General features: G+C 54.0%; 1 protein-coding gene across 2 annotated transcripts in view; it reads left to right on the top strand.

Moving 5' to 3' along the window:
- Positions 1-13,427, top strand: part of ABR (ABR activator of RhoGEF and GTPase) — a 180,666-nt gene that overhangs the window by 84,179 nt on the left and 83,060 nt on the right. For both annotated transcript variants that reach the window (XM_057535701.1, XM_057535702.1), the window contains exon 2: positions 553-737. In XM_057535701.1, the coding sequence (XP_057391684.1) occupies positions 553-737 (185 nt within the window). The remainder of the gene's footprint in view (positions 1-552; positions 738-13,427) is intronic.

The following is a 13,427-nucleotide window of genomic DNA, read 5'->3' as shown; positions in this document are numbered from 1 at the left end:
TGGGCTCTGACCTGTGTGGAGCCTTGTTCGAGGGGTGAGGGCTGCCTAGGGTGCCGTTCCTCAGCCCCCACCCCGAACCCTGCTCTGCCCCCCCATCCAGGGATGGGGCTCAGTGTACAAATGGTACCCAAAGAGGAGGAGCTCAGGAAGTGACATCGCTCGGGCCCGCCCGCACCTCCTTATTCCCTATAAAAAGCAAAATGGTGACTCAGAGAGGAGAGTTGGAAGCGTCCTGCCTCCTGCTCCCACTGTTAATTTTTAGACTCGGAATTAGGCAGGAGGCAAAGGAAACAGCAGCTCGAAATACGCGACTGACATGCTATTAAGCGGGTGGCAACTGCGGAGCCGCTCCCCCTCGACTCCCAGCGGCCCCTGAACCGCAGCTCCTGGTGCCTGCTGGCGCTCCGGGACGCGCAGCCCTGCCCGGGCTGGGCGTGGATGGTGCGGCCCGGGACATGGCAGCCGGGGACCGCCGCTGGCGCCCACTGCGCTACCAATCCCTGGCAGCCCTCGTGGAGGACTCTCAGTGGCCTTTCTTGTTCCTTGTCTCAGACTTCAGCTACGGGGCAGACGACTACGACGGAGAGGGGAATGAAGAGCAGAAGGGGCCCCCGGAGGGCTCGGAGACCATGCCGTACATCGATGAGTCGCCCACCATGTCGCCCCAGCTCAGTGCCCGGAACCAGGGCGGCGGGGACAGCATCTCCCCCACCCCACCAGAGGGGCTGGCACCTGGGGTAGGTACACCTGCTTTTCCTTCCGGGTTTGGGAAGAGGGGGCTTTTGGGGAGGGGGGTAGGCAGGCATGGGTGTCGTGGGCCAGGCTCTGCTTGGGGCGCTACTGGGGTGCAGGACTCGGGAAATCTGGGCTTGCTCTTGGTGCCCTCATCATCTCATTCCGGTCCTGGGCCTCTCAGAGTAGCCCCCGCCCCCCCCACCCCCCGCTGCTCTCTCTGCCACTGCTGCACCTACCCCTGCCTCTTCTACCAGCCATCTGCTCCCCCTGCCTCCTGGACACCTCACTTCCTCTTTCAGCTTTCTCTCTCAGCTCTCCTCTAGCAGGATGGGGCCTTGCGGAGGGAACAGGCTCTCCTCTCTGGGCCCGGGCTGGGCAGTGGCTGCATTTGTGAGTTGTGGGCTATAAATGCACAGGTGTCGGCTCAGCAAACCAAGGCTGGCCTCGGTGCTGGCAGTGGGGGGAGTGAGCAGCTTCTGTAGCATTCCCTGCGGACCAAGGGCCCCGTCCAGCCCTCCTCTGTTGACTCTGGAAGGGAATGAGCCGTAATGGTGTCCACCTCTCCTCTTGTCCACCGATGAGAGCTCTGCTCCAAAGAGAAGCATTTTACAAGCAATACTGAGGATGTGCTCTGAGACAGGCGGAGGGGTAGAGATGCGAGGAGGTTTGCAATCCTTGTAATTAATGCTGTTCCTGGGCCCAGAGACCAGCTCTGTCCATGCTCAGTTTGTGCGAGTGTGTCTGAGACACAAGAGCAAGTGAGACAGAGGGATTCCTGGGGGCTATGTTTCAGAAATTGGGAAGAATCAAAGAATCAAATTTCTTCTTTGGCGGGGGGCGGGGGGGGGCTTGTATTGCTTGGTCCTGCTTGGTAGGGGGCTTGTCCAGGTGTGTTTTGTAGGGGGATCCCCTTTCTTCCCTCTAATACCCTCGAGGAGCAGTCACTGAGTTGCTGCGAGATACTTGTTTCCCTCCTGCAGGGCCCAGCACACCCCCACTCCAGCCAGGGGGCTGCCTGGACCCTACCATTTCTTGCGAACCCCCTGCTTCCTTCCCTCCCAGCCTCCTTGTCCACCCTCCACCCCTGCGTTGAGCTCTCACCCCCTCTTCACACAGCGGGGTGGCTGTTATAGCCTTTGGCAACAAGGGCCTTGGCAACCGGCTTCCCACTTGGGAGAAGCCACATTGTTGCCGTGGCAACAGAGGCCTAGGCAGAGCTTATCAGCTGCCAGGCAGTGCAAGTTTGGGAAGGGATGGTGGGGGCAGGTGGGAGGGGGAAGTGATGGGCAAGGGCGTTGATCAGGTTCAGGCCCCCCACAGCTGACATTCTGGGGTATTGTCCTGTCGTCCTAAGGAAGGGTGGCAGGTGAGAGACAGCCATCTTGGACCTGCGGGGCAGGATTCTTGCTACTGATGGAGGAGAGGGTGCTCTGGGACCTGAACTGACTCTAACCAGGGGAAGCAAAGTGACAGGTCTTGCTTCCCGTCTCTGCCTCTAGGTCTCTGACCACAACAGGGCTTAGAGACATCCCCCTCCCATCCCGGAGACTCAGCTATTACCCCTGTGAGCTGCTGCAGAAAGATTCACCAGGAATCCTGGCTGAGAGTTGAGAACGTGTGGCCAGATTAGAGCCACTTGCTGAAGAGAAAAGCCATTTATTTCCCTTTCTCCTCTCTGCCTTCCTCCTTGCTTCCTGTCCTGTCTCCTTCCCTTGTCACATGACCACCTTGCTGGAGTGCTTGTCCATCGACTTTCAGATTCCCTGGTGAAAGGTACTCAGGTGCTTTCTCTAGTGAAACGGGTCACAGGCATAACAGGGAGATGCCCCCACCTGGAGCTCTGAGGCTTCAGGGCAGGGACTTCCTTTACTGCGATGCTGCCCATTTTGCTTGGCGACTCACAAGGGAAGAGCTTGGTTTGAGGACTTTGAAATCCAAGAGATGCTACAGTGACAACTGGCCAAAGTGCTTGGGAACCCCAGGATTAATTTTTGCACCATTGGCTAGAAATTATACAAGGTAGGGGTGGGGAGCATTAATCCAGCTTGGGGATCCTAGCAAAGATTCCAGCCCAGTGTACCCCCTGCCTGCCTTTCCCTCCTGAGTTGCATTTCTGCCCTCTCTGCTGTGTCACTGGCCCCATCTAGTGGACTCAGCAAGTATTGCTGTGTACATTGGGGTGCTGGAGAGAGTTGACACACCTCTTCCTGAGTACTTGGGGGCTGTTTCAGTTTAAAAAAAAAAAAAAAAAAGGAAAGAAAAAGAAAGCCAAGGTTTCTGCTACTTGGCTCTGCTCATTTGACCAGGCAGGTCCCCTCCCTGCCAGGCTTCCTGTTGGGGCGTTGGGAACCAAGGGGACTTTTGGACCAAATCAGATGATTGTTCTAGATATTCAGATATCTGGCCTCTGGCAGCCGGACATTCCACACCCAAATGTGCATGCAACTTGTTCCTGGAAGCCCAAGGTTTGGTCTTTATATTAGGGTTCTCCAGAGAAACAGAACCATTAGGATACAGAGAGAGAAGGATTGATTTATTATAAGGAATTGGTTCACTAGATTATGGAGGCTGAGAGGTCCCAAGATCTGCAGTCAGCAAGCTGGAGACCCGGGAGAACTGATGGTATAGTTAGTTCCAGTCTGAGTCCAAAGGCTGGAGAATCAGGAGAGTTGATGGTGTAAGCTCTAGTCTGTATTGAGTCCAAAGGCAGGAGAAGACCTATGTCCCAGCTCAAAGACAGGCAGAGAGAGTGAATTCTCCCTTATTTCGCCTTTTTGTTCTATCCAGACCTTCAACTGATTAGATGAGGCCCACCCACACTAGGAAAGCAACCTGCTTTACTCAGTCAACTGATTCAAGTGTTAATCTCATCCAGAAACACCCTCACAGACACACCCAGAATAATGGATGGCCAAACGTCTAGGTATCTGTGGCCTTGTCAGGTTGATGCATAAAACTAGCCCTCACGGTCTTACTCTCCCAGCAGCTCAGAGAATGGAAGGGACATGAGCTTTGCATAGATGAACATGTGCTGCTCTCTAGCTGTGGGACTCTGGATCAGTGTCATAACCCCTCTGAGCCTCAGTTTCCTCATCTCTAAATAGGACTAACGACCTGAAGGGTTGCTGAGAGGACAGACTGAGATAGCACAGGTGAGGCCTGCAGCGCTGGGCCTGGCTCACTGTGAGTCCTCAGTCCGTGGCGCCCAGGGCCCACGAGACTCTCCTCACCAGCCTTTAGAGGGGTGGGGAGCCCAGAGCACTGCGAGGACCCGGTCTAATGAATATTTGCTGGACGACAACTGAATCTGCTTTTGCAACCTCCTTTCTGGGGTCAGATCTGTCCTCCCAGGTGTGGTAGCCCAGATGAAACCGGGTCTCCGGTGTTGCAGGACAAATGCTCTTCACTCCCCAGAACGCCCTGCAGCCTCACTCTGCTCTCGCCTTAGATGTGCCCCAGTGTGCAGCCCAGCGAGGTATCAGGGTGAAAGCTGAAGCCCCGCCCTGCTGACCCTCACCCTCCCCAAGCCCAGGCTGAGTACAGCTCCCTCCGGTGGCTCAGTTCAGCAGAGAGGGCCTGCTTTCACCCTGGGAAGGGCGGGCGGGACTCTCCATCTCACTGACAAGCGGGGCACACGTTCCCCTGCCAGGACCGTGGTCATTCAGAAAAGCGTGTGCCCCACAAGCCATGGACTTGTCTGACTCCCCTCTTGGGAGGCGCCGTGAAAAGGGGCCACAAGGCAGAGAGAAGATCTGGTTGTTGTCTCAGTGCCACCACTTTCTAGCTGTGTGACCTGAGGGATTTCACTCATCTGAGCTCCAGTTTGCTCATCTGTGAAGTGAAGAAACTGAGAATTTCCTCCCTCCTGACCTCACACAGCTGTCGGGAGGCTTCTGTGAGATGGTGCCAGGCAGGTGCTTTATAAATTGTAAAGTCTGTACATGGTAGTACTGCACTAACTGCTGAATTGAGGAGTTTAGTCTCCAGACGGCAGGGTAATTTAAAGATAGGTGGGGGGAGCTGAGATGATCACCACTGTCAACCTTCTCATCTTCCCCCCTTCCCCCGCACAACCCCCCCTTCCTCACAGCTACTTAGACTCGCCCTGAGCCTTTTACATGGGGAGCCAGAGATATACTTAAACTTGGTCTTTCTTTTATTCTTTTCTTTTTTTTTTTTTTGGCCGCGCCTGCATGTGGGATCTTGACCAGGGATTGAACCCGTGCCTCCTGCATTGGAAGAGCGGAGTCTTAACCACTGGACTGCCAGGAAATCCCTACACTTGGGTCTTTCTGACGCTGGAGTCTGTGTGGTGCTCCCAGGTCCCCTCAGACACCACCTCCCTTGTGAAGGTTTTCCAGCCCATGGCTGAGCCCTCCGCTGTCTGGGGACCGTGCACAGTTACTCGTGGGCCACGTCTGCCCTGCGAGATCCGGAGCCCTGATCCCCAATCATCTCTGGGACCCCCATCAGCAGCTCCCGGGCACCTAGGGATATTCACCCGGTGTTTATGGAATTGAATCCAGTAGCACTGGATTGGCCAGGGAGCAGGGAGGGAGGGCAGATACAGTCTCAGGGGATGAAGCTAGGACGAATTGCTGCCCCCTCTTCCCTTCCTGGTCCCTTCTGAAGCCTTGGGGTTTGGGATCTGAGGTTGCAGGACAAGGAAGTCGCTTCTAGGTGAGAGGAGAAGCCACGTGGCGAGCCGGGAACATCTGAGGTGGTGTCCCAGTCTGCTCTCTTTGGACGGCATTCGAGGCCTGGGTTGGGTGGGTTGGCGGCTGCCCTTTATCTTTACGCCTCTCAGGAGTTTCCAGCTGCAGGTAAAACCAGAGACATCTCTCCTCAGGTTGCCGACCTCCTGCCTCAGCAGCCTTGCTCCCCACGGCCCCCTTTCTGGATCTTTGGTGCCCACTCCAAAGAGGAGGAGCTTGCCTGGCTCCCCCTACGTGCCAGGTACCGTGCCAGGTGCCCACGGGCTCGTCGCCACCTATCCCTGCATCCACTGCGAGAGCCCCCCATTTTGTAGATGAAGAAGCTATGGCTCAGGGGGTTCCTTGGCTTGTGTGAGTTGAGGGGCATGTAAATAGGAAGTAGGGAGACGGTGCCCTGGTTGTGGTCCTCAGCCCCTCCGTGGCTGGTGCTCCCTGGCCTCTCTGGCCCATCGCCCCCCCCTTTCACACATGGCTGGGATCTGGGCTTCCCTGGCTGGCCACACCCAGCCGACCTGGGGCATCCCTGTAATGCTCACAGCCTGTCTGGGATCGCCCTCTCCCCGCTACTGTGCTGTGCGTTTCACATCGGCCAGTAAGGCGACTTCCAGAGCAACATGTATTCGGTGAAGGTTTGCTCATCTCCTGCAGGTCCCAGGGACGGTGGATAGGAGAGGGAGCCAGACCCATTCTCTGTCCTTGAGGCTCGGGAGTCTCTGGGGGTGGGGCAGGGAGGCCAACCGACCCGCCTAATCACACCAAGAGGTGTGAAATTGCCCCTGAGAACGCCTTCAGTTTGAGACGTTTGGCCACACAGGTGAGCCGCCAGGGGGCAGAGGCTGGATGGCCCCCTGGGCTCTGGGTTCTGCCAGGGTGCAGAAGGGCAGGGAGTATCCCAGCAGCAGGCTGGCTCTTACCCAGACTCTCTTTTCCATCCTCCTCACCTAGTTCCTCCACTAGTGGGTGCTAGCACTTTCTTTCCACGATGATACTCTGATGATGCTCTTGTGGACCTTCCTCCCACAGGGTTATGGGCTGGTTGCTTCTATCTGGAAAGCCACACAGACCCCCCCCCCCCAACCCTCCTGCCTGTGTGGCAGAAAGAAGAGAAAGAAGAGAAACGCTTCCATAGCACTTACTAAATGCCGGGCACTGTTGTAGCACTTTATAAATACTAACTCATTTAGTCCTCACCACACCTTGGGAAGTAGGCACCGTTACTGCCCCATTTTACAGATGTGAAAACTAAGGTGCAAAGAGGTGACATAACCCACCTGAGGTCCCACAGCTGGTCAGTGATGGGTGCTCACCACCGCTGTTCTCTGCCACCTCTCCAGAACAGGAACCTTAGTGCCCTCGCCTTACGTCTTTCTGGCTCTGTGACTTTGGATAACCTGTAGAGTCTTGGTCCCCTCAGCTGTAAATAAGGATAAATACATCCTATCTGGAAGGGCTGCTGGGAGGACCGAGTGACACAGTGACTGTGAAAACGCACAGTCTGCACCACAAGGAGGACCAGCTCCCGAGGTGATAGTTGACTTTGAATCTCTCCTGGGATGTGAACCCGGTTCTCTATGGGCCCCCAGCTCTGGCTGCCCTCGGGCCTTCCCATCCCCACTCTAGTCCTGGCAGAGGTGGCTCAGCTCCCACTGGCATTCCTGCTGGGCAGAGGTGCCTTTGGACGGTGTCACCGTGGATGACCAGTTTCCTTAGGTACCATCCACCCAACCTGAACCCCTTGATTTGTCTTCTTGGGAGACCCTTTGCCTTGCCCTTTAAGCCTCCTGGAGTCATTTCTACTCACTAAGTATTTTCTGAGCACCCACTTTATTTATTTATTTTTTAGGCTGCGCCACATGGCTCGCAGGATCTCAGTTTCCCAACCAGGGATTGAACCCGGGCCACGGCAGTGAAAGCCCAGAGTCCTAACCACTGGACTACCAGGGAACTCCCTGAGCACCCACTTTTTACAAGAACTTGTTCTGGGTGCTGTGGGGAATTAGCATGAACAGGGGTTGCCCCTCACTCCCCCTACACACACACACACACACACACACACACACACACACACACACACACACACAGTCCCTCAATTTCAAGGCTTGAGAGATGTATTAATACAACATCCCAAGGAGGGAGCCATGTAACCTCAGGTGGGGGAATCAAGGAGGAGAGCATGTAGGAGGCAGCCTCAGAGAGTAGGTACTGTTCTGCCTGGGCACTGGTGAGGAAGGACATTCTAGATAAAGGGAGCTGTGTAAGTTCTGGAATGTGGGAAAACCTCTGGAGGTGTGAGAAAAGGAGAATGGTCGAGTGTGGCCGGGCTTTGGGTTCATTGGAAGATGTGGGAGGTGAGGCTGGGAGTGGGCTAGGGCTCCCCACTCCTGCACTCCCCCCACACCACCACCCCTGCCAAAGAAGAGGAGAATAGCTGGTGCCTGCCAAGGGCTCAACGTGTGCCAGGCCCTGCCCCATGTGTACTAGTCCTCCCTGCAAGCCTAGAGTTGGTGCTAGAATTATCCCCATTTTACAGATGAGGAAACTGAGGCCCAGAGAGTTTGAACGACTTGCCCAGGGTCACACAGCTGGCAAGAGGCAGAACGAGGATTCAAATCCAACATCGAGGAGAGTTTTTTTATTTGTTTGTTTTTGTTTTACTATATAAACTGTGTCATGTAGTGGCTTATATCCAACATTTGCTTCATGTAATTGACCTCTATATATGATTTGGAGTAACTTCTGCTATAGCAGAAAAAGGGAAGGCAGAGGGAGGAGGACGGCTATCAAGAAGATGATGAGTCTGATTCCATCTGCAGCTGTGGCTGACTCCACCTGCCCCCAACACTGGCCCCTGGGATCAGTTCTCATTGGCCCAGGGTCTGCTGAGCTCCAGAAAGTCTGGAGGTGGGACTTGAGCTCCTGCCAAGGAAGTTGGAAGAGCCAGGGATAGGCAGAGAGGAGGCAGAGGGGGCTCCAAGCCAGTTCAAGGCCTGGAGGTGAGAATGCACCTGGCCCTTTCATGGGACAGCAAACAGCAGAAGTTGTTGTCAACAGTTTGATCAGTTGAGTCATCAGCAAGGGCCCCACTGCCCTTGTTAGGGCTGACTTGGTGGCTTCCTGCTGGGTACAGAGTGAGCAGTGTTTTAGAAAGAGTAATCTGATGTCAGCAGGAGGGATGCACTGAGACACGGTCTGGCCACTCCCTGTAAAATTCTTCAGTGCCTGGCCACTCCCTGTAAAATTCTTCAGTGCCTGCCCGTAGCAATGCTGTCAAGGCCGTGCCTGACCTGACCACTTGACCTCTGCCTACCTCTGCAGCCTCATTACAACCCCCCAGCTAGAATGGGAGCTCTGCCATGGAGCTTTGTCAGTTTTGTACCAAAATGTTTGCTCATTGCAAACTGTAGTGCCTAGAACTGCGCCTGGCACATAAGAGATGCCTAATAAGTATTGGTTGAATGGATGAAGCCTTGCCACCCAGACTGAACTCATTTCATTATTCCTCATGCTGTCCTGTCTGCCCCTGAGTCGCCCTGGCATGGCTAATCCGTGGTCATTTTCAGGTAGGAGTTTTAATGTCACCTCCTCTGGAGAACCTTCTGTGACTCCCCCCCTCTGCTGCATCAGATGTGTCTTCTGTCTTGTGCCCCCAGAGCTCACTCTACTTGCCCAATTATAGCACTTACCACACTTCTTTTTTAAATTTCTTTATTAAAAAAGAAAATAATTTTTATTTTTCCTGATTACATCACTGAAAATTCTAACTTTACAGGAACATATAATATGGAAAGTGAAAGTCTCCTTAAGTCTCATCCTACAGAGAGAATGTCTGTTAAGAGACATCTTCTTTTTCCATGTGAGATATTACACACATATATATATATATATACACATATATGTAAAAAATACATTTTTCTCTGTGTATATATTATATATATACACTTTTTTTAAAAATGGGATCATACTATTAATACTGTTATGCAATTTGCTCTGGTTATTTAATAAGTCTTGAACATCTTGCATATCAGTAATTAAAGACCTACCTCATTCTCCTTCATGACTGTATGCAGTGTTTCTTTTAACGGTTGTACCATAATTCACTTAGCCAGTCCCCTTCTGTTAGACATTTGGGCTGTTTCCAGTCTTTCACTGGTATAACCATCATTGCAGTGAACATCTTTGTACAAAGATCTTTGAGTCCTTGTAGAAATGTTTTTGCAGAAAAATTCCTTAAAGTGGAGGTGCTGACTCAGAGGGTGAGAACATATTAAGTCACAATAGATATTTCCACGTTATTCTTTCTGGAAGAGTTGTACCTTAGCCCCAGAGTTCTGAGATCGTGCCCTTCTCCTGGCCCTGCCTTGGCTCGCAGTGGTCAGTCTGTCCCTGAGACCATCAGCCCCCACGGAGGTAGACAAAGCGTCCCACTTGTGGCTGTATTCTGGATGCTAGCACAGCGCCTGGTGCATGGTGGGCAATGAATAGATACTTGTTGATTGAATGGGTAAGGGAATGAGGGGATGGAGAATGAGTGTGAGAGAAGGCTGTTGGGTTTGGGGAGAGTAAACTGTTGGTGGCTTGGAAAGCGTGGATTTGGCGGGTGTCTGAAATCTCAGTCCGTGCCCCTTGTTCATGGGGGAGTGGTTCCCGCCCACTTCTCCAAGTTCATCACCTGCCCCTTTTCTGTCCTCCAGCTGTGCTTCCTGGGGTTCCTTACAAAACATTTTCCTCCCTTTGCCTGGAAACCCTTCCCCTTTTTAAGATGCTGCTCAGAGGCCACGCTTCTGTGGAACTTTACCTCTCAGGCAGGGTTAGTGCTTTTGTCCCGTGTTCCCGCTGTGTTGACCAGTGAGAACACTGCCTCATTTGTTGATATGTCCTTCACCCCCTGTGGGTTAACAGCATGCTAACGGCAAGGCCTGTGTCTCGCAGATCTGTGTATTTGTGATGCCAGGCCTTCTCTGCGTATGAATGAACAGATGGATGGACAGGCGAGATCGGAAGTCAGAGTGGAATATTACTGTGGTTAACGTAGGTGTGAGATTCTACAAACCTTGGCTGGGGTGGTGGCTTTGGAAAAGGAAGAGAAGGAAGAACCAAGGGGACTCGGTAAAAGGGATGTGGGGCCTGAGGGAAGGAAGAGTCACAAGATGGCGGCCCCGCCAACAGAAGTGGAGAAACCAGAAGGGGAAGCTGGTTTAGGGAGGGGGAAGGGTCCTTTGGTCTGGAGATGTGGAGCTGAGGGGCTGCTGATGGGACTTCCAAGTGAGGAGAACCAGTTGACAGCACAGATGTCACACTCCAGCAGAGCAAGATGTTGGAGCTGCAGATGGTGATGGGCTGCCATTGGCCTAGCAGTGAGAAGGGATGAGTTCTCCAAGGATAGAGAGGAGAGGGCTGCAGCCTGGTCCGAATGGGTGAAAAAGAAGGGCCAGCCTGAACCAGAGCGATCACAGGCAGCATCAGCATGGCCACAGAAGCTGAGGGATTTAAGAGCGTCCAGGTTGCAGCGGCTGAGGAGGAGAGAAGGAGGCCTCTGACTTTGGAATAAGGCAGTTTGGAGGCCTTTGGAGCAGCTGCTTCTCTGGAGAGGAAGATCAGGAGCCAGGCGAAAGCAGGCAGAGTTATAGGGGACGCAGGGAGGAAGCGCGTGTCCAGGGCATTGGTAGGGGAAAGGCAGGGAACACCATTGGGACTTGTGAGTCACTTCCCTCCAGGGGCAGAACTGAGGGCCTCTGAGGGGAGTCTGTGTGCCCAGTGGAGATGGAAGGGCATTCAGATTACTCACTGGAATTTCCAGCCAACCCGGGTGGGGTGGGGTGGAGTGGAGATGCCTTGGATGTTCAGGGAGCAGCTTCTGAGAGGTTTCAGGGTTTGGAAGAAGTGGGTGTCGATCCTGCCATGCTAGGTAGGGGCATGGGGAATGGAGACAGGGCTACTCTCGGAGACTCCTGAGGGCCCCTCATGTTCCTTTGGGCGGGGGGAGGGACACCGTGTGGGGGGGCCCTGGGACTGTCAGGCCCTTCTCCCATTACACCTGCTTGTCCGAGCAGAGGGGGCAGCCCATGCCGTGCACTCGGAGCCTGCAGGATGGGAGACAGACTGGCACAGAGCCCCGGGCTGGCACACTTGTGCCCTGGGGAATGCCAGGCCTGGTTGTTCCCAAGCGCTGGGAACAGCCTCACCCGCCCAAACCAAATGAGGAATTGTGGCTGAGAAGGCCCTTCAGATCTACCCTGGCTATTTATAACCCAGCCAGGGCGGGGACAGGGAAGAACCAGGGACTGAGGGAGAGGGTGGGTGTGGGGGGGGGGGTTGTGCCTCTGGGGAACCCCATCAGCCCTGAGGCCCCAGAGAACCTACCCCAAATCCCTTGGTCTGCATTTCAGCTATGGTGACAGGGAGAACCCTTTTACTGGTGAGGACAGGTTTTCTGCTCTAATAGAATGGCAGGAGCCCCACCTAGAGCTCAGAACTTCCGCAGACGTTTTTGGGGAGTTGGGATAAGGAACCGTGTCCATTCCTCTCCTTTTCCCTCCTCGCTCTTCCTCAACCCTCCACCCAGCTTGGAGGCTCAGCCAAGGGCCCTGTTCTCAGCTGAGATGCCCAGTGGGAAGGAGAGGTGATGAGCCCAGGTGGGCCTAGGGTGGCACACTGTTAACCCCCCCCCCTTTGGAATGCATTTCCAAACGAGCTCCAAAGAGTTGGACTCTTCCCCCTGTGGCCATACAGTTGCCACCTGGCAGGGGACATGCCATGTGCACAAGGAGGCCAGTGGTAGACACACGAGGCATTAACGGACAACTCAGACACTGTATCGTTAAGAACCACACTGGCTGGTCTGGCAACTGTGTACTGGGAGAGACACTTGTGAGCTAGAAGCATTAGGATTTTGAGGAAATCCCTGACTAGAGACATGGTTTGGGGGCTGGTGGGAGACTGGGGGGATTGGCGTGAGTGGGGCTGGAGCTTCAGGGCTCATTACTCAGAATCCGGAGTTTTCACTTGATCTGTCTGGCTGGTGGCACCTATTATACAGGTTTGCAAAGATAAGTAGTGGGCTGGTCATGTGTGAAGCTGAGTTTGATTCCAAGATGCCAGGTCCAGTGATGAAATGGGACAGAGGTGATATTCAAGGAACAACACCCCCCACACACACACACCCCCCTCCCAACCTTCCCTCAAAGAAACACAACCAACTGCAAGAAGGCAGCAACCTTGTCTGTGGGCCTGATTCAGTGCACAGATGTGTTTCATTGAGACTGCATCAGGTTTTGTTTTTAAAATATAATTTATCTGCCATCATTTTTAAATTGAGAGCTATCACCTAAAAATCCGGATTCCAGCTTCTCTTGAACAATCCAAGATGGGGCAACCTTGAGCCTGCACTGCCCCTGGCAGCCAGCAGCTGGAGCTGAGTGACAGTTTCTTCGGTTCACCTGGTCCCTCCCTACCTGGCTCATTTCACTAACTAATCTTACCTGCACCCTCTTGGGTGCTGGAGTTGGCAACCTTTGCCCTAGGTGTTGTGAAAGAGCTTTTCCCAGCTGCTGCTCTTAAACTCCACCCCCTTGAGTAGGTGGATTACATCTCTGGATGGGGCCAGGGGACCAGAGTGTGCACTTCACCCTCTGGATGGATTTAGCTTCTGTAACCATGGAAGAAGCCAGGGGAAGCAGGCTTGGGGTGGGCAGGGCTGGCGTAGTCCTGGTCCTGGGTTAAGTGTACCCTCCCCTGTGGGGCTGGTTCTACTGGGCCCAGGCCCCTGTTGAGGGAAAAGAGCTCCGAGGAGGTGTGGTGTCGCTAATCAGCAGCATCTGTGAGTAGGAGGTGTGGCACCTCCGGCTGCTCAAGGTGGCCCCGCTGCAGCCCCTGGCTGGCACTTGTGCTTCTTTCGTGGCGAGGCAGGTCAGGCCTCCTTTGCACAAAGCCTTGTTCCGTCAGCCACGATGGCGATGCAAAGAAACTATGGTTTCTCAC

This window comes from Balaenoptera acutorostrata, chromosome 20 (assembly GCF_949987535.1).
Source record: "Balaenoptera acutorostrata chromosome 20, mBalAcu1.1, whole genome shotgun sequence".
In the NCBI taxonomy this organism is placed as follows: domain Eukaryota; kingdom Metazoa; phylum Chordata; class Mammalia; order Artiodactyla; family Balaenopteridae; genus Balaenoptera; species Balaenoptera acutorostrata.
The sequence above is the reverse complement of the archived record's forward strand: the minus strand, read 5'-3'. Positions and strand labels throughout refer to the sequence as shown.